This window comes from Lobosporangium transversale (assembly GCF_002105155.1).
Source record: "Lobosporangium transversale strain NRRL 3116 chromosome Unknown BCR41scaffold_57, whole genome shotgun sequence".
In the NCBI taxonomy this organism is placed as follows: domain Eukaryota; kingdom Fungi; phylum Mortierellomycota; class Mortierellomycetes; order Mortierellales; family Mortierellaceae; genus Lobosporangium; species Lobosporangium transversale.
This window is the reverse complement of record NW_019029035.1, coordinates 85,308-103,734: the sequence shown is the minus strand read 5'-3', so window position 1 is coordinate 103,734 and position 18,427 is coordinate 85,308. Positions and strand designations below refer to the sequence as shown.

The following is an 18,427-nucleotide window of genomic DNA, read 5'->3' as shown; positions in this document are numbered from 1 at the left end:
GATCCCTAAAGAGTAGCCCGCTTTTATTTTTATTTTATATCGATCTGGAATATCAGTTAAAAAGCTCTAGTTCTTCTCAATCAGGACCTTCTCCAACTTGAAGGCATCCTTGACATCGAACTGTGGGTAATAGTTCTCACACTTCTCTACAACCTCAAATCCATATTTCTTATAAAACTCTACTGCCTCCTCATTGTTTGTCTGTACGTGCAAATACACCTTAGCGATCTTGGGTCCTGAAGATGAGGGTAACTTTGCATTCTCAAGAATATGCTTCAGTAATTTTGATCCTACAAAGAAAGTTGGACAAAAAAAACATAATGTAAGCTTTTTTTTTTTTTTTTTTTTTTTTTTACAGTTGTTATTCTTTGGTATTGTTCTCTCTATACCTAGACCAAGACGACGGTAAGGTGCTAAAACGCCCAAGGTTGCAATATAAAGATTCTGCAATGACGTCGATCCAGGCACATTTTCCTTACGACAACATACACCGCCAACACAGATATCATTGAAGTAGACTATAATAAAAAGAAAAAAAAAAAAAAAAAAAAAGTCAACTCCAAGGAACCTCGAATGCATGAGTTAAAGATGGCTTCATGTCCTCCTACTCCGAGACATGAATGTAAACAACTGGTGGTTATAAAAATAAACATACTAATCTTTGCAAACTCGCCCACTTCGAGAACTTCCTTATAGAAGCTAGAAGTGTAAACAACTGGGAACAGGACTGTGTTCAAACGTTTTAATTGACCCAAGTTGTTGGGTGTGATGTCTCCAAGGCCTATACGAAAGGCAGCTGCCTTGGATTTATCCTCAGTAGTGGTGGTTGTAGAGCCCATGTTGACAGCTGGTGGAGTCATGTGGCAAAAAAAAAAAAAGAAAAAAAAAAAAAGAAAAAGAAAATGCGCAAAAAGAAAATGTAAATGGTATACAGTCTTCGCCAGAAAAAAGAAAAAAAAGCTACTTCATTTCGCGTTCCTCGACCCTTTCTTTAGACTCGCGAAGCATTTGTTTGTTCGCACCTGTGGCTGATCCCTCCTTCAAAGAGCAGTCCCCGGACTCTTGAGTTTATTTTTCTTACTACCTATTATTATTGAGAAATCCTCTCCAAGTATGCGTTCCAGCCAGCCTCCTGGTACTTCTTGGCTTCATGGGCCGGGTCTTTGCCCTTGCCATATATACCACGTCCTACAATGATAACATCACATCCACGTTCATACACAACCTCTCGGGGGTGCTTCCACTGTTGACCCAATCCATCTGAGGTCTGATCCAAGCCAACGCCAGGGGTCATATAGATAAAGTCATCCCCTTCCTTGTCCTCATATCGACGCATTGCAATGAATCCAACCACAAAATCCTTATACTTGCGAGCCAATTCAACTGTTGTATTGGTATAATCACCCTTAGCAAGAGTTCCTGCAGATGACATCTCTGCCAACAAAAGTAGACATCTGTTCAAGGGCAAACCGACCTCACGCAATCCTTGGATAATACCTTCACCTGGTACAGTATGAGCGTTGGTGATATCAGACCACGATGCAATCTTGTATACTCCTGAACTATACTGAAGCTTGACAGTATTTCCTTTACAACGTCGATTAAAAAAAAAAAAAAAAAAAAAAAAAAAAAAAAAGAGCTACATGTCAGCTACCTCGATTGTAAAAATGAATGAATGAATGAATGAATGAATGGAAGGCTGATAATCATACAGAAGTAAACAACTCACCAATATCAGCAAACTTGCGATCCTCGAAGATCATAAAATCATGCTTCTTGGCCAAAGCAGTAAGTTGGGTGACTAAATCTTGATCAAAATCGTCTACAACATCAATATGAGTCTAATGCAGAAAAAATTAATATTATTGATTTCTGAGTTTGTGTTAATTGCTGTCAATAACAGTTTTTTTAAGCACCTTGAGTAGACAAATGTATGGTCCAACTTTGTCTGCAAGCTCAAGCAATGCAGCTTTGGAAGTAAGATCAGCAGCAAGTGACAGATTAGACTTCTTGCGCTCCATGAGCTCTAAGAAAGCCTTGGCTGTAGGGTTGGAATGCAATTTCGAGCGCTCAAGGTATGTCTTTTGTGCTGACATGGTGAATCCTCTTTGGTTGAATGGGTCAAACGCTACTGAAAACAAAAAAAAAAAAAATGCTTTTTTCTCAAAAAAAAAAAAAAAAAAAAAAAAAAACACTAACTCTGTCAGCCACACAGGTCTTACTTTTATGATCTAAAATTGGGTTTGACGCGTCAAGTTTATTGGGAAAATGAATGAATGATAAAATGGTAAAATGATAATAAGTGATGGATGATGATCACACTTTCTTTCTACAAAGTAAAGCTTCTTTTAATCCCTGTACTTGTTCATAAAGCTAGCATGGAAGTTCTTGATGCTGCCGCAAAATTCATCAAATAACTCTGGAGGAGGCAAGAATGTGCTACGGAAGTGACCAGTGCCTTCAACTTGTCCAAATCCCGATCCGGCTACCATGCATACACCTGTGGACTCCAACATAGCTAAGCAGTAGAACTGATCAGGCTCCTTGCCTGCAGCCTTGGCAGCCTCGATCGCCTTCTTAGGCAGACGAATCTGAGGGAACAGATACATGGCGCCATCAGCAGGATTGCATGTGCATCCCTCCAAACTGTTGAATGTGTTTTCTAAAATCTGAGCGCGCTTCTTCAATGAGAAATAGATGTCATCATACTCCTTCTTGTATTGCTCGTACGAAGGATCACCCTTCTTAGGTGGGTTGACCATCAGATCAACCATGATCTGACCTTGCACGTTGGGACACAAACTGATAGATGAAATCTTGTAGATCTGTTCCAAAACAAAGGCATCCATGCCCTCGCACTCAAAGTAACCACCGCGGCGACCACACTCGCCAATCATGCCTTTGGAGATAGAGTGATATGAAATCAACTCAAAGCCTTCGTAGTCTGGGCCCATTGACTTGAGTATTTTCTTAAACGAATGGAAGGGGCGATCTTTTTGGTAAATATTGGTTTGATAGACTTCATCAGCTAGAAGAATAATTTTGTTCTTACGACAGAACTCAATAATCTCGCGCATGTTTTGTTCAGTCAAGCACTGTCCTGTAGGGTTGCCAGGGTTAATGATGACCAGGGCACGAGTTTCAATCCCCTTCTTGATGGATTCATCGAGAGCGCGCTGGAGCTCTTCAGTCTATTTGACGACATGTAATTCAAACACTTTTTTTTTTAAAAAAAAAAAAAAAAAAAAAAAAAAAAAAACGAATGCATGTAAGACAGCCATACTGAAGCACAACTAAAGGTGAAACTTACAGTAAGACCCCAGCCTTTGGACTCATCCAGATAATATGGGACTGGATTGGCATCCAAAACGGCCAAAGTGGCGGTGTAGAGAGGGTACTGAGGAATAGGGATCATTACGCCGACATTGTTATGCTCGATAATCATCTCCAATGTAAGCTGAACACCAGCAGAAGCACCTTGAGTCAAGAAAATCTTAGAAGCATCCGCGGGGTATCCATCGCGCTCTGAGATGAACTTTGCAACATTCTCACGAATATAGGGGATGCCCTGGGAATGAGAATAAGCTCCGACTGAACCAATGTGCTTCAAGAGTAATTTGGCACGCTCAATGGCATCTTTGGGGAAAAAGCGAGCTGCAGCCTCTGCATTCTCATCCTTAAGCATCTCAGGATATTCCACAAGGGATGCAACCTAGATATTAAACAAAATATGTAAGATTAATTGATGGTAATAAATACCATTGTCACTATATCATGCATGCGGATTGGCTGAGTTTAACCACAGATTATCGCGCGGCAATTGAAGTTCATCGATGAGCGGAAATGTCGGTGTTGAATCCGTGGGCAGTTTTTTTTTTTTTTTTTTTTTTTTTTTAAAAAAAAAAAAAACGTTGGTGTTGATTGTGTGTTTGTTGCTCATACCTGACGGAAGAAGGTGATGGGCTTCTGGTCCAAAGCCTGGGGGTTGCCAATGTTACAACCAACAACACGGTTGAAAGGGAGCTTTGCACCATTGGCGAGTTCCTATTGAAAGGCATATAATAAAGTGTGTAACAAAGTATTAGTAAGGAATGAAAACAAAATGTTTCACTCTTCCAAGATGATGGTAAAATAAATATCGAAGCATATAGTTTTGCATCCCAAATTGCGTTCATCCGTGTCATGAGAATAACAAGCATTGCAGACAGCTTTATAAAAGTAAATTAAAAATAAAAACAAAAAAAGGTAGAGTTCCTGTTGGGGAAATAAATGTGTTCTGTTATAGTTCTCCGGATTTGTTGATTCCATGAGAGGGCATCCACTATGCAATCTAGCCCACTCCATTTTCCTGAAAGAGGAAATGAAAATAAAGAACGCCTATGGCGAATTGTTGTTTAGCTGGCAAGTCTACCGTGAGTAAATGCGGGGTTAAATGTAACACTGCAACTGTACTTGATAACTTGTTGAGTAAGACGTTCCTGAAAAAAATCTAATCCCAGCTGCTGTCGAGTATATAATTAATCAAATCGCAGTTGAAAGTGATGGCCGATTTTCCGTCTCCCACTGAGCGTTGTTTTTAGTTGTTTTTATCAAATGTATAATGGCCGATCGTGAGAAGAAAACACGCAGGCCCACTTTTTTATGCTCTCTCCCTGCAATTTTTTTTTTTTTTTTTTTTTTTTTTTTGGTCTTTGTTGTTTTTTCTTTTAACGCTTCACATCCACCAGTATAAAAGGAGTGAGGGGAAAGTGGTTAAAGATCGTGTGCTGTGATTAAAATCAAGGGGACATTACATTCTTGAGAACTTCTGATCGGATAGCAAGCTCACCGCGCACGGCATACTCAGCCTTACGGATCTGAGGATTCGTGTTGTTCAAGTGAAGGATCTTGTCTATCAAATACCGGCATTAAAAAAAGTGATAGTGGACGTCAGTGATTACAAAGAAATATAGTGAAATGATGTAGTAAGACAAAATGAATCGTCTTCTCCATTTCACGCTAGCAGCGCACGCAAATAGACAAACAGACAGGACCATGTCATGCCATGATTGCTCAATAATGATAATAAGAGATCATTGAAAAAACTTACCAGAGCGGGTCATAATGCGAGAAGAGGTGGAGAAGGGCTTGATAAGAATAGAATGACGAGAGGTCGTCAATTGACGGAAAATGGTTTTTGAGTATTGTAAGGATGTCATGATGGATAGGTTTTTATACCGAGGTAAAAAAAATAATAAAAAATAAACTCGACAGGTATGGCGAGCACGGGATTCCAAGAATTGGTAATGTAATATCTAAGAGTGGAGAGTGTGTGTGGGGCAACAACAACTGCGAGTATTTAACTATTTATAAATCGGAGAGAACACGAATTAAAACATTGAACTGGAGTCCTGTCATTGTGAGTGAATTTTGCTCACTTGCATTTCAAATTGAGCAAACGACATTCTCCACGTTTCATTGTATTGTGTGGCACAACAACATACATAAAAAGAACACCAGTGCCTAAAGCATGAACGGAATAGAGACACGAAAAGCGACGGAAGACAACGGCTGTGTGCGCGAGATTGGGCGGAGAGAAAAAAAAAAAAAAAAAAAAAAAAAAAAAGAGAGAGAATGAAGTTTGGAATCAAGACGAAATGAGTTGAAGGGTCTTTGTTTGGTATGTAGAATGTAGTATATGTACTTGATTTTTATTTGTTTGTGTTGTGGGTGAAAGAGTTTGTCCAATTACGCGGGCAGCCAACCCATCCTCCCTTCCTCATACCAAATGATCCTTGCGGATTCTCCCCCAGGAGTTGATCGTCTTTGTTATTCTCTACAGAACAGAGCCCTGAATGGGATGAAAGCTTTGATGACTATTACAATTACTATTTTTTAAACTACTCCATTGATATTTCTCTTTTGGGTCAGAGCATGCTCAACATACAAGATACCGAAGATTTATCATGACAGGGACTGCCAGATCAATGTGGATAAAGAACCAGCATTCTGTTAAACCGGGATCTGCGTAGAGGAATATATCGGAAAACCTTTGTGAGTAAGAACAGCAGTACCGGTAACAACAGTAATAGCAAGGAAGAAAAGTGAATGCGAACCCGAAAACTCCCTTTTTTTTTATTTTTTTTAATATTATGCACAAAATACAAAACCATAGATAACCCTGTTCTTAATAAACATTCATCAATATTATTTTAAATGAAATGGATTGGGTTTCCCAAAAGAGCACGGTCCAGCAACTAGCGTACATGTTTATACATTACAAACCCAAAGAAAACGCAGCCTGAGACGGATAACAAAGGCGAAGGAAAGCACTCACTGTGGGGTATATTTCTCTATCTTTTTCTCATTTCTTTTTTTTTTTTCTTTTTTTCTTTTTCTTACTCTATTCTACAGATAATGAAAAGACATGTCGCTCTCTCTAGATAAACACTTGACTGGGACCTATTGCTGCCAGGAAAGGCACCAGTGCAAAACGTGTAGCAAAATAAAATAGCATGCCGAAGCAAATAGAAATGGGGAGTGCAGGTAAAGCCTTTTGATAAATCGCCAACAAGAAGATAGTCGCGTTCATTCCCTAGAAGTTGCCACATGAATTTGATTAGCAAATTGATTTCAACAATCAATTACATGGAAAGTCGTACTAGAAGTTAATCAATACTTCGAAAAAAGACTTACCGTCAGAACTGCAACTGTGCAGCACATGGTCGTAACCCAGTCAAACATGGCTGCACGAGCGATCAATACGCTGTAGAATACGAAATCTCCCAATCCTAATTTCAAGCCTCCATCATCATCGTCATCACCATCCTCTTCATGCTCATCCTGTGCCTGATTTCTAGATCCAACATCCCGCTCATCACCTCGTTGTCTTGCCGAAGGTGGCTGCCTAGGAACCGAGCCTGCTCCATTTCCAGCCGAGTCATTGAGCCCTATAAGAGGGCTTGTGGATGATCCCCCTGAGCGTGTCCGTTCTCGCATCTCAAAATTGTTGCTATCGCCTGGAGCTGCGGCTGTATTCGGGACTAGCGCTATGGTGGACGAGGTGCGCGATATACGACTACTTCCAATATTGAACATGGGATCCGGACCACTTGTGTGGCTGCTACTAATACTTGCACCACCTTCTCTGCCTGCTGCACGTGAATGTCCACCACTATATACAGTACTGCTGCTAGTGTTGCTATCTCTTTCAAATGATGCGCCCATTGTCTCATTAAGTTCTTTGACTCGATTTGCCTCACGATCTAGTACACTGTTGGGTGGCGAAGCCATGAACCAAACGGCATTGACGGTGTAGAGTAATGCAGGGACTTCTTGATTTTGATTTCTTGAACTCTCTACCAAGATTTTCAGTGGACCAAATGGGCAGAGCACAGCGATAAGGTCTAAATCCCGATATTTATAAGCAGCACAAAGTCAGTATATGAAGGAAATCTGTATAAAGCATGTTGAACAACAGATACACTCATGTACTATACCCCAGACAACCAGTAAAGCCAACAACATCCACGTGGTCCACTCAGCAAGGCCTGTCAATGAAAATGCCTGCAGATCAATAACGCAACATAAAAAAAAAAGTTAGGAAATTTGATCCGACTCCAAGCTGGATTGGATTCATGCTATACAAGTTTTCTTTCATTCATACCATTAAGCTGCTCATGATAGTGAGATAGACTTGCTGAAGCCACATAGGTCCTTTCCAGAAAACAGATAGCAATCCCGTAACTGCAAAGTTCCATAATGCGAATGACATAGTTAAATAGTCAAGTGGGATCCTGAGGACCTGGATCAAATTCAGTATTAAAATATAACCCATGAAGCCAAGGAGCATGGCGACTACGATCATGAAGAATCCAATGAGAACCTACATCACAGTACCACGTTAAAAGGAATGTTAACAGTGCAGTTCATCTTGTTTATAAAAAAAACTCCGGTCTAAATATCTAAATATTTGACATAGTAAACACTATACCTTGATATGCCCACGTTTGAATAGGATTACAATAATAATAGTGACAACAACGATTTGGCCAATGATGATTCCAGCATTCGCCAATGATCCCAAAAAGTTTTGAGATGGAGTTGAGGTTGGAGATTCTCTGTATACTGTATATGAAGATTGTGTTGGCCTTTTAAATGAAAAAATAGAGAAGGTGTGGTGTCAGTCTATGCTCACAAATCCATGTACTTGCACCAAGCATCAAGGCACATAGATTTTTTTATACCTGTAATCGCTTCCTGCCATAGAAATCTTGACCCAAAGAATACTCAGACAAATACAAACGACAACAGGTTTAATAATCTTGTAGATTTGTAACATGTAAAACTTCATATCTGCAATCCTTTCGGCCTCCTCGTATGCTGCCCGTTGTTCTGGGGTGAGTTGAGGTCGTCTTCGTGGCTCTCGTGGTCGCCTTCGAGGTTGGTTCGCAACTGCCCTAACATTTTCTGCCTCTTCCCCCAAGACATTGCCACCTAGAGCATTTCCCAAAATATGCAAAAAAAAAGAAAAAGAAAAAAAAAAATCAATACCAGCTACTTAAAATTGTGTAATTGACATCAAGATGCTGTCTATGCCATTGCTTATCTTTACCTGATGGTGGTAGACGTGATCTTATCCGATCCCTAGATCCTGAATTCCCGCCTTCTACGTCTTGTCTCTCTTCATCACTCCTTTGCCGTCCTTGTTCCTCCTCCTGCTTCATTGCTGCAAGGATCTCTGCGCATTCTCGATAATGTATCCCCCAATCCTCAGCTTGACATTCCTGAGAGCAATATCGTACACTTTGGCAAGCTGAGCACTGAAACTTAGCTGGAAAAGCTCCACAAGATTGGCAAGGTTGATCATCGTTGTTTTCTGTATTCGAGGTATTATTTCCTTCTCTCTGCGTACCCTGATTCTGATTTATAGTGCGTGAGGAGAGTTGCGTTCCAGGATCGTTTCTAGATTGGAGGCTATCACCCACAGTGCTTTCTGCTGTTAAACCATTGGATGGACTTGACACAGTCTGGTCCGAAGGAGCTGTTGCTCCCCTTGTATCTAATGAAGACATCTGATCACAAGCACTCTATGACTCCGTCTTTTTTTTTAGAATTGTCCTCTGGGCAGTTGTTATGAAGTGTGTAGCACAGGGTTTCAATCAATGAATGTGTTGATTTAAACTGATGTTTAGTAGAGCCAAAGGATTGAGGAACGCAGCAGAAGATGCGCTCTTCTAGAGACAAGAGAGCGGGATGAAAATGAAAGGATGGGGCGGAGCAATGATGATGAGTTTGAGGAAGAGACTGGGGGGAATGATGCACACACATAAAAGAAAAAAACGATATTAATGTAAATATATTTTTAATATTTTTATCAATTTTATGTGTGTAATGAATGAAGTGAAAGGCCTGCTGAGCCCATGGCGAAAATCTAAATATACAAGAACAGCCATACAGCACACAAAATACACAGAATGTCCATGTGCGATTTTCATCTCGCTGTGCTGTGCCCACATTCATCATAAAACCAAAAGGAAAACTTGAACCACACAACTTCCATTGATCTCAGCTCATACGAAGTATACGATGGATCTGTGTGGAGTATACTCGACTCTTTTTCTTATAAAGAGTTTTCTGTCGCGAATAAAATATTTTCTGTTCCTGCAGTATTAAATATGCTCACAGGGAACATACATTCGTTTCTATCGACCACACGGTAAATCTTCAATACGGTAGACCATTCAAGTTTTTCGGAAATATATTAAAAAAACTTTTTTTTTTGTAGTCTAACAGCATCTTAAATTATTGCACGTCCAATCACATTATTTGTTCACAATACCAAATGGACCATTATTCAGGGATGCTTTGCGTCTTGTCAAGACTCATCCGATTTGTCTCAAGCATGTTACGAGAGGAATAAGCAACATACGAAACTAGATCAGGAGAATAAAGTGTTGCCACTTTAGGTTGATAGGATCAAGGACGATGGGCTGCCGAAAAGCTTGTATTCAGGATGGAAAGGCAGCATGTCCTTAAAAACACATGTGAACAGAACTACTACCCGAGGGAAAAAAAAAAATCGTTATGATTAGAAACACATTGCGCTTAAAGCTTGCGAAGCCTGGTTATTGGTTAGTATAATGTGACATGAGGATTACCATCATTGCCCCACATCCTAAAGACAGGGCGTCTGCAATGAAACAAAACCCTGAACGTGATGATAACCTTAAAATCTGAACGCGAAGTGTGACCGTGGGAACGTAGAAGCGTATTTAAATCAAGAAACACCTCCATTCCCATCCTTCATGCCTCATTCTTCAAAACCCAATAAGTCATGTCAGAATCACCAATCCAGTTACCAACGACTGTGCAGGAACTCAATGAGATTACTGTCCGTGCTCAAGATATTCTTCGTTCCAGTGGAGAGAATCTTGTCGGTATTCCTCCTGCTGAGCGTACGATCCAGAATACATTATTGAAGTTGCAGGAGGATCAGAGTCATGCTGCGGCTTTACAGACTCTATGCACCTTCCCAGCCATGGTATGCCTACATCAGCCAGTTTATTGGTTATATCAGATTATCTTGCTAGGAAGGACTTTTTTTTTTTTTGTAAACGAGTATTTGCAATTAGTTGACGTTTCAAGTCATTTAATTTCTTATTTCAGGTTCATCTTGACAAAGATGTCCGTGAAGCTGCGACAGAAGCCAAAAAGTCTTTACAGAAGGCGTGGTCCGCGTAAGTTTGTTCTCCTCTGAGTATTCTATAGGAAGAAAGACATTCTAGCGGGCATTGAACAGTAATTAACCTTTTTTTTTTTTTTTTTTCTTATGGAAAAATCGCGTATCAATCAATGCTTTTCGCAGGCTTTTTTCGAGAAGGGTAATTTATCTCATGTTTGTAGGGTATTAGCAACTTTCCTTTTTTAAGCTTTCTAAAAATGACATTGTTCTTTTCTCTCTTTTTATTTAACAGGACTTGTATGCAATTTTACGCCAATTGGAACAAGACTCTGCTACCGTAGCAAAGCTGAATGCCGAGCCAGAGACCAAGCGTCTCCTCGGACATACTCTCCGCCTATTTGAGCGACATGGTGCCGGACTTTCAGAATCGGACCAGCAAAAACTTATTCAGGTTCGATCAGAAATCAGCTCTCTTGAGCTCGATTTCCAAAAGGCCTTGAATGAGGATACAACTGATATCTTACTCACTGCAGATGAGCTGGAGGGGTGCACTGAAGCATGGAAGTCAGGTTTAGCCAGAATGGAAAAAGATGGCAGAAATTACTACAGAGTGACGATGAAGACGCCTGATATCCTCAACGTGAGCAGGAATGCATCCTTACCAGAGACGCGTAAACGCGTAGCTGTTACATATCGTCAAGTGTGTGTCACGACTAATAGTCCCATCTTGGACCGTCTTATCCAATTGCGCCACGAGGCCGCTATTTTACTTGGATACAAGAGTCATGCACATTATCAATTGGATATCAACATGGCAAAACAGCCGGAGACTGTAGATGAATTTTTGAACGATATCATGAGTTCAATCTCTGACAAACTGGAAGATGATAAAAAAGAATTGCTTGAATTGAAGCGCCAGGAGTATGAAACGCGAGGTTGGAGCAACCAATTCGACGGGATCCTGCATTCTTGGGATGTCAAGTATTATCAAGAGATCCTATTCAAGAAAAAGTATGCAGTTGACAATTCGTTGATCCAGGAGTATTTTGAGCTCGAACACGTGCGAGACCAAATTATGGGAGTGTAGGTCCCCTTTCTTTTTTTTTTTTTTTTTTTTTTTTTTTTTCGACTGGACATTCGGTGTCAACCAATGTGCAATACGTTTTGTTGCTAATGGCTTTCATATTACCATAGTTATTCCAAGATCTTCCAATTGCGATTTGAACAGATTCCAGGCAAGTATTGGGCTGATGACGTGACCTTGTTTGCTGTTTATGATCAGAAAGCACAAGATGAGGCTGGAGAAGATGCCAAAAGGGATCCTTCTGCGTTCAAAATTGGATATTTTTATCTCGGTAAGGCTACATCATGCGTTATTTCACCGAATATCTGGCCTTAAAGCGGTTATATAATGAATAACCTTTTTTTTTTTGGCTCGTGTTTCGATACAGACCTTTTTCCAAGACCCGGTAATTAGCTTGAGATAAAAAAAAAAAAAAAAAAAAAAAAAAAATTGATATATTTTCATGAGAGCGGATGGTTTTAACCCTTTGGCAATGATTCTCTAGGGAAATATTCTCACCAGTGTGTTGTACCACTGCGTCCAAGCTTTGTTGTGTCTCAAACTGGAGAACGCCTGTTACCAGTTGGTAATGTGATGGAAGAAGATAGTAGAAACGTGTCCCTTGGTGTATTAGAGTACATTGTAAATGGCTTACCTTTTTTTTCATTAAATGCTAAAGCTGTCAATGTCGGTAATCTCTCTCGCCCGACCGCTGATCGTCCGGCGCTACTCAAGCATAGTGAGGTAAGAAGATTATTAAAAGCTAATTTAGTACGATTAAAAACTCAAAACACATTGATCATGCAAACGACTCGTGCTAATTTGATATAGGCAAACACGTTCTTTCATGAGTTTGGCCACGTCTGCCATGCCATGTCCAGTAAAGCCCGTTATTCGATATTCAATTTCTCTTGGTCTGTTGTCCCGTACCCCACGTCGCTAGCAATGGATTTCCTTGAGGTGCCTAGCATCATGCTGGAGAATTGGCTTTGGGAGCCAACGGTTCTTAAACGTCTCGGTAGACATTACAAGTCAGGCGACAACTTGCCAGATGAGCTGATCAAATCTCTTGTCAAAACTCGAAAAGTACTCAAAGGCCTATTGTTTTCTCAACAGCTCGCCATTACTGCCATTGATCTTAAAGTCCATAGTATCGACCCCAACTCTCGGGAGCAATCGATCGCACAACTCTGGAAGGAAATGAGTGAAAGCATCGTTGGTGTCAAGTTGGAGGATGGGCCCAATGTTAATCCTGCCTGTCAACTATATCATATCGCTATGGGATATGATGCAGGATATTATGTTTACGCATGGTCGGAGATGCATGCACATGACCTCTATACCCGCTTCAGGAATACGCCGGAGAGCGAAACCAAGGCACTTGATGAAGCGCTCGGGCGCGAGTATTGGGAGAAAGTTTTAGTCCCTGGTGCGACTCTTGAACCAATCGAGCTTTTAAGAAGTTTTTTGGGACGCGAGCCAAACCAACAGGCTTTTCAACGATATTTGACAGAACCATAAGAACAAAAAATAATAAGCTAGCTTTTTATTTTTTAGCATATTTCAATGCGAATATTGAAAGAATAGTTTTTGGGGCAATTGGTATATTTTGCTAACTTGATAGCGTTAATCTTGCAGGCATTTCTGGAGATATTTTCCAAATAATGCAACATCCCTCATTCATTACGAGTTGCATGCCTTTGGACTTAACTCAGAGTACCCTGCTCCTACTGATTAACACCTTTCCCCCTCTCCTTACCAGTAGTGAAATCTGATTCATAATTCAGGAGAACCAGTCTGTGTCTTTTTATAAAATTTTGCTGTTAGTAGTTGCCCCTTACAACACCAAACCAATTTGAGGTTTTGTGTGGCCCAATACATTAATCCGCTGGACATCCTCTCCTTTTTTTTTTTTTTTTTTTTTTTTTTTTTGGTGCAAGTTTCGCTTCCTCGCCTTCAACAGACAGGGAGGCGTAACACCGACAGCTTTGATGCGTTTGTACTCAGAGAGAAGTGCCGAAAACCATCAAAAAAGTTAAACTAGGGCCATGCTGCACACAGACCAGGCCAACGCATTCGAGAGCGATAAATGGTTCATGAGCTCGTGAGCTCTTTTTAACCGAGGTTACTATGATCCACTCCTTCCGTTGATATAAAATGACCAGAGTGTTTTAGAAAAATATCTAGACCTTCTCATTCAGTTACCTCTTACCAGACGCATTAGCCTCTTTCTTTCCCGATTGCTTTTTTCTCTTACTGTAAATAGAGAACATGAGTCGCCTCGTATCAACTCAACTATGCTTCTTTAACCAGCATCACCTATTAACTGTTAAATTACTCCCTACTATCAATCCTCAACTTCGATAGGGGACTTTGCGTCAATATACTTTGCAAGTGTAACATAGCGCCAGTCTTTACCAAGCAATGCTTCCCAAGGCCAGAAACTGGCAGCCTAGTTGGCTATTTTCCAATCCTACTCAACAACATCACAGCCAGCGAGCTCCATCATCTTCTTGCCACATCCTCAAGCTTTCACTTTTACTTCTCCTAGCCATATCTCATTTGAGCACGCTAAGGCGCATCCCGCGCAATACCTTTCTCCATTCTCAAACGTTCTCATTAGCATTTAAACCATTGCACTATCCAGCATTTGGGACAACGATTATTATGCCTCTGTTATTGACAATAGGCACCTCAACCATTGTAGAGAGTGCACCTGTGCATTTATATATAAAGAAGAGTAAACGAGATGACTTTAGTAACAGAATAGAAGAGGAAGAAGAAGGAGGAGAAGGAGATGAAGGAGAAGGAGATAAAGAAGGAGGAGAAGAAGGTGAAGGTGAAGGTGAAGGTGAAGATGAAGAGGAGGAGGAAGAAGAAAGCGTAGAAAACCATGAAGTGCCCTCTTCGAACCATATTTCATCATGTTCCAAAGGCTCTTGCAGATCAAGTTCCTTACCATCTGAATTCGAAACCCCAAAGGGTCTACCGAGCGTCCATCTTACTCTAACAACTCCTTTCCCAACCGCAACAGTAACAGCAGCAACCATAATTTCGCCTTTGGCCACTTTTACAAGTCACGGTCGGAATAGTCGATGTACTCATTCTTCTCCGGACATATCCTGTTCTGATCACACTCCTGAAGGGGTCCCAGGATTGCATAGTTCAGAGGCAGCTGATGGTCAAGAGCTATCGTCGTTCCCTAACGCGTCTCCGCTTACACAGGTGATAGTGTCCGTTGCGACAGTAGTGGCCGTAGTGGCCATGACTGCGGGTGTAGTTGTGTTGAAGAAAAGACGTCGAGAACACCTTAAAGGCCATGGAGGCGATTCCATACCATACCAGAATGGTCAAACGGGGTTGCAGACAGAAGGCCATGTGGGACTGAAATCGTTTAGCTCCACAAGTTCAGGGAAGTCCGAGCCTCCACAGAGGGAGCAGTTCTGGAACGTAGATTGATCTATTATCGGTAAACAGGAGTTTCTGGGATACTAGCTCATAATTTTATAACTCACGACACAACGATCATGCCAACACATGATGTTTCTTTTTAAGCGTTATCTAAAAAAAACATTACCGAACCCATGGTAGAATCAAAAATACACTTCCCGAATGGATTTTGAAAAAAAAAAAAAATTCCCACATGGCATTGTTCCTTTTTTTTTGCCACGCGGGATCCCGTGTTCAAGGAATATGATAAACCAAAGCCACTGTCAATGGGAAACCAATTTGGCCGCCGTCTCTGCTTCCTTTCTTTCTACTCTATTTTCGGCTTTTCACACACATTTCACCTCGACTTTCATTCATAATCCTAAAAGGCCTATAAAAACTAACGAGTCTCATTCAAAAAAGTAATAAAGTACCCATCTTTTCTTATTGCCTCTCCACTCCCCAAAGTTTTTTTTTTTTTTTTTTTTTTTTTTTATTATTCTTTCCTCAGTTCTTCTGTCAGTGTCAATATTATGCAGGCCATGGCCCGTCATTCCGCCCCGTCATCTCCTGAAGAGGCTCGTCACTCCCACGCTCATTTCCATAACCCTCAGAGTAGTGCTAGAGATGCAATCACCAATGGTCTGTCGCTCCAAGACAGTGCGACTAATAAACATAGTTACCACAGCAAGAGCCGAAGGAGAAAAGCTCAATTTGAAGTTGGGGATGATCGTCCTGAAGAAGAACAGCAACAGGAACAAAATCAGGGACAGGAACAAGGAGAGCGAGACAGCAGCCAGAACAACTTGGAACAGGAACAAGCTCATGAACCTAAAACAGCACAGGAGGGAGATAGCAATAACATCGCAGGAAGCGCTCAATTTCAGTACAATGCTCAAAACCATAATCAATCATCTACTAAAGCGCCTAATGCTGTCAATACAGCAGCAGATACTGTTCCTTCAGTTGAGGAGGCAGACGAGCTTCATACCAAAGGAGTAAATGGTGGACAGAGAAGAGCGCATATTGGTCGAGACGAAGAATTGCTTGCAAAGACTCTCATTAATTCAACACTAGCCCAGACGATGCAAGACCTCGGATTACAGGGCCAATACCTAGAGACTGAGAATGCAACTGAAGAAGAACCACAGCCAGTGCCGCTCGCTCCTTCGCCACCCTCCTCTACTTCACATCATAATGTTCAACAACAGCAGGAGACTTCAGTAGCAGATAGACCAGAGACGACGTCCACTCAATCTGGCGATCAAGATATCCTATCCTCTTCAGAAGAACAAAAGTCTGCACAAGAGGGACAGCTAGAGCGGATTGAAGGGGAAGAACAAGTAAAGCGGCTGCAAGACCAGCTGAAGCAACAGCAACAAGAAGAAGATCAGTCAGCCCAACCACAACAGGTCAAGAACCAACAGTCTATACCTCAATTAAATAACTCTGGTAGAAGTCGAGGAGGTCATGCGCTTGAGAAAAGCAGGAGTAACCCCCCTGAAGTTGTCTCGAACGGTGAAGGACATTCTCAAGAAGTAGTCCATAAGAGTTCTGTGAGCATTCACGAGTCACAGAACCTATCTCAATCGCCACCCAAGCCCAAACATCGCACCCTGTCAAAGACATCTTTACCAACCTCAAAACGTATGTCAAAGCTCCTTGATCCCAGAGCTTCAGCCACATCCTCTCCTTCACTTACCAAAGTGACAACACATACCGTCATGGCCGTTCATCCAAAGCAGACTGCGGTTGTAGGTACAGACCCTACCAACCCCTCGACACCTTCCACATCTGAAAATGGCTCTCGATCTCAAGGACTTAAATTGGCTTCACCAACACTGCGATCTTCACCTGCAGTCGAGCTGGTCGCGAAATTCCTCACTACAGGTGGAGGCGGCGCTAACACATCAACAGCAGGTATACTTTCAGAAGATGACCATGGGAGCGGAGCATCGTCTACTCAGAATAGGAAAAACTCGAAGGGTGCACACGATAAATCGAATTCGACTTCACCTCAGCAGCGTACAGGCTTTACTTCGAAATTCTATCCAGCTTCACCATCTCAGCCTCAATTGAGTTCGTCCGCACCCAAGGCCATTGCTACATTGCCATCGAGCGCTAATCATTTGATACCCCCGACGATTGTGACTACCTCTATTTCAGACGAGAATTTAAACGAGAATGGGAATATCTCTGCAGGAGGACCATTTTCAGCTATGCTCTCCAATAATAACACTGTGAGTGCTACTGCGGCTTCTGCTATCGCAGCTGCAGCAGTTGCACAATCTAATTTAAGTGGTAGCGGATCCAAGACAGGGACTCTGTCACGAACTCAGCAAAAGTTGTGGCTACAACGCGAGAACCTTCAAGATGTAGATGAGGATGAGATGGCAAGACGTGGAAGGATGCAGAAGGAAATGGACCGGATTAACCGAGAATATAAATGCGTCCGGACAACATTGGATCCATCCATGGAGAGTATCTTGAGGTGTTTGGCACGGAGTGGCAAATCGCCTTTACAACTCCAGCAGCAGCAGCAACAGCGCCAACAACAACAGCAGCAAAAATTGAATCAAACGGTGCAGCAGAGTCAACATTCTTCACAACAAAATAACGATCCTCAACAGCAACATACGCCTTCGTTACAACACCATAGGTCATTGCAGCAACTCAATGGCCATTACCAGGGACTACAGGGCAATTCAGCCATGCAGCAGGTGTACCAACATCAAGCAATGCAGGGTCATACTCAGAGTGAAAATGGTGGAGGCGGGGCAGGTAATGGTACAACGACTCTCGGTCGGGATTCAGGTAAATTGACGCTCCGTCAGATGCAGCAGTTACAGCACATACATCATCAACAGCAACAACAACAGCAGCAGCAGCAGCAGCAGCAGCAGCAACAGCAGCACCATTACCAGCAGCAGCAGCAGCAGCAGCAGCAGCAGTATCAACAGATGCAACACCAATACCAACGGCAACCTCATCATCAGCAACAACGACAACCACATCAAGGATGAGAGCATCTATACGTCCCTTGATAATGCGTGCATCAGAATAAAGTAAATATTTCCATGTAAAAGAAAAATTGATCTAATGATTTTGGTCACGTTTGGGTCAGTTAATCCATTACGTCAATTAAAAGGTAATGAGAAGGAAGAAGATACTCTCTCTTTGGTTCTTTTCTTTTCCTCATTTCACCTAATTTGCGCATTAATGCCCCACATGCAGTACAGTTTGACTTTTCACCATTAACCTTTTCAGTAACT

The 18,427-nt window shown here is 41.6% G+C and overlaps 7 protein-coding genes across 7 annotated transcripts; 3 read left to right on the top strand and 4 right to left on the bottom strand.

Annotated features, from left to right (window-relative positions):
- Positions 1-66: 66 nt before the first annotated feature.
- On the bottom strand, positions 67-839 carry BCR41DRAFT_313110 (acyl-CoA N-acyltransferase; the record flags this gene model as incomplete). Its single annotated transcript, XM_022021115.1, has 3 exons — positions 67-290; positions 390-518; positions 656-839. 3 exons carry the CDS (start codon positions 837-839, stop codon positions 67-69), a joined length of 537 nt encoding a protein of 178 aa, XP_021876526.1.
- Positions 840-959: 120 nt separating this feature from the next.
- BCR41DRAFT_382225 (orotidine-5'-phosphate decarboxylase) lies at positions 960-2,146 on the bottom strand. Its single transcript, XM_022027349.1, has 3 exons — positions 1,917-2,146; positions 1,730-1,841; positions 960-1,587 (listed from the first exon to the last, which is right to left on the bottom strand). The coding sequence occupies exons 1-3, from the start codon at positions 2,094-2,096 to the stop codon at positions 1,091-1,093; spliced, it is 789 nt and encodes a 262-aa protein (XP_021876525.1). The 5' UTR covers positions 2,097-2,146; the 3' UTR covers positions 960-1,090.
- Positions 2,147-2,231: 85 nt separating this feature from the next.
- On the bottom strand, positions 2,232-5,570 carry BCR41DRAFT_362771 (pyridoxal phosphate-dependent transferase). Its single transcript, XM_022025778.1, has 6 exons — positions 5,484-5,570; positions 5,090-5,342; positions 4,794-4,891; positions 3,943-4,044; positions 3,311-3,712; positions 2,232-3,191 (listed from the first exon to the last, which is right to left on the bottom strand). Exons 2-6 carry the CDS (start codon positions 5,196-5,198, stop codon positions 2,349-2,351), a joined length of 1,554 nt encoding a protein of 517 aa, XP_021876524.1. The 5' UTR covers positions 5,199-5,342; positions 5,484-5,570; the 3' UTR covers positions 2,232-2,348.
- Positions 5,571-6,388: 818 nt separating this feature from the next.
- Positions 6,389-9,335, bottom strand: BCR41DRAFT_362770 (Presenilin-domain-containing protein). The gene is made up of 7 exons (XM_022025777.1): positions 8,594-9,335; positions 8,226-8,475; positions 7,973-8,129; positions 7,646-7,864; positions 7,479-7,545; positions 6,676-7,385; positions 6,389-6,574 (listed from the first exon to the last, which is right to left on the bottom strand). Exons 1-7 carry the CDS (start codon positions 9,051-9,053, stop codon positions 6,419-6,421), a joined length of 2,019 nt encoding a protein of 672 aa, XP_021876523.1. The 5' UTR covers positions 9,054-9,335; the 3' UTR covers positions 6,389-6,418.
- Positions 9,336-10,282: 947 nt separating this feature from the next.
- Positions 10,283-13,597, top strand: BCR41DRAFT_342034 (hypothetical protein). The gene is made up of 9 exons (XM_022022270.1): positions 10,283-10,522; positions 10,648-10,718; positions 10,847-10,862; positions 10,956-11,746; positions 11,858-12,018; positions 12,115-12,132; positions 12,232-12,312; positions 12,406-12,470; positions 12,558-13,597. Exons 1-9 carry the CDS (start codon positions 10,316-10,318, stop codon positions 13,245-13,247), a joined length of 2,100 nt encoding a protein of 699 aa, XP_021876522.1. The 5' UTR covers positions 10,283-10,315; the 3' UTR covers positions 13,248-13,597.
- Positions 13,598-13,921: 324 nt separating this feature from the next.
- On the top strand, positions 13,922-15,614 carry BCR41DRAFT_425918 (hypothetical protein). The gene is made up of 2 exons (XM_022030649.1): positions 13,922-13,984; positions 14,094-15,614. The coding sequence occupies exon 2, from the start codon at positions 14,151-14,153 to the stop codon at positions 15,183-15,185; it is 1,035 nt and encodes a 344-aa protein (XP_021876521.1). The 5' UTR covers positions 13,922-13,984; positions 14,094-14,150; the 3' UTR covers positions 15,186-15,614.
- A 28-nt stretch (positions 15,615-15,642) lies between these two features.
- BCR41DRAFT_362766 (hypothetical protein) lies at positions 15,643-18,232 on the top strand. The gene has a single exon (XM_022025776.1). It carries the CDS (start codon positions 15,689-15,691, stop codon positions 18,176-18,178), a length of 2,490 nt encoding a protein of 829 aa, XP_021876520.1. The 5' UTR covers positions 15,643-15,688; the 3' UTR covers positions 18,179-18,232.
- Positions 18,233-18,427: the final 195 nt, after the last annotated feature.

What these genes read in the sequence shown, in the direction of transcription:
- BCR41DRAFT_382225 (XM_022027349.1), bottom strand. Translation starts at nt 2,096, where the DNA reads ATGTCAGCACAAAAGACATACCTTGAGCGCTCGAAATTGCATTCCAAC. An exon ending in CATACATTTGTCTACTCAAG is followed by an intron (nt 1,842 to 1,916) that starts GTGCTTAAAAAA and finishes TTTCTGCATTAG; the next exon opens with ACTCATATTGATGTTGTAGA. An exon ending in TCGCAAGTTTGCTGATATTG is followed by an intron (nt 1,588 to 1,729) that starts GTGAGTTGTTTA and finishes GACGTTGTAAAG; the next exon opens with GAAATACTGTCAAGCTTCAG.
- BCR41DRAFT_362771 (XM_022025778.1), bottom strand. Translation starts at nt 5,198, where the DNA reads ATGACATCCTTACAATACTCAAAAACCATTTTCCGTCAATTGACGACC. An exon ending in CCATCACCTTCTTCCGTCAG is followed by an intron (nt 3,713 to 3,942) that starts GTATGAGCAACA and finishes TTTAATATCTAG; the next exon opens with GTTGCATCCCTTGTGGAATA. An exon ending in CCAAAGGCTGGGGTCTTACT is followed by an intron (nt 3,192 to 3,310) that starts GTAAGTTTCACC and finishes GTCGTCAAATAG; the next exon opens with ACTGAAGAGCTCCAGCGCGC.
- BCR41DRAFT_362770 (XM_022025777.1), bottom strand. Translation starts at nt 9,053, where the DNA reads ATGTCTTCATTAGATACAAGGGGAGCAACAGCTCCTTCGGACCAGACT. An exon ending in ATCACGTCTACCACCATCAG is followed by an intron (nt 8,476 to 8,593) that starts GTAAAGATAAGC and finishes GAAATGCTCTAG; the next exon opens with GTGGCAATGTCTTGGGGGAA. An exon ending in TCAAACGTGGGCATATCAAG is followed by an intron (nt 7,865 to 7,972) that starts GTATAGTGTTTA and finishes ACTGTGATGTAG; the next exon opens with GTTCTCATTGGATTCTTCAT.
- BCR41DRAFT_342034 (XM_022022270.1), top strand. Translation starts at nt 10,316, where the DNA reads ATGTCAGAATCACCAATCCAGTTACCAACGACTGTGCAGGAACTCAAT. An exon ending in TATGCACCTTCCCAGCCATG is followed by an intron (nt 10,523 to 10,647) that starts GTATGCCTACAT and finishes TTCTTATTTCAG; the next exon opens with GTTCATCTTGACAAAGATGT. An exon ending in CGCTACTCAAGCATAGTGAG is followed by an intron (nt 12,471 to 12,557) that starts GTAAGAAGATTA and finishes AATTTGATATAG; the next exon opens with GCAAACACGTTCTTTCATGA.
- BCR41DRAFT_425918 (XM_022030649.1), top strand. Translation starts at nt 14,151, where the DNA reads ATGCTTCCCAAGGCCAGAAACTGGCAGCCTAGTTGGCTATTTTCCAAT.
- BCR41DRAFT_362766 (XM_022025776.1), top strand. Translation starts at nt 15,689, where the DNA reads ATGCAGGCCATGGCCCGTCATTCCGCCCCGTCATCTCCTGAAGAGGCT.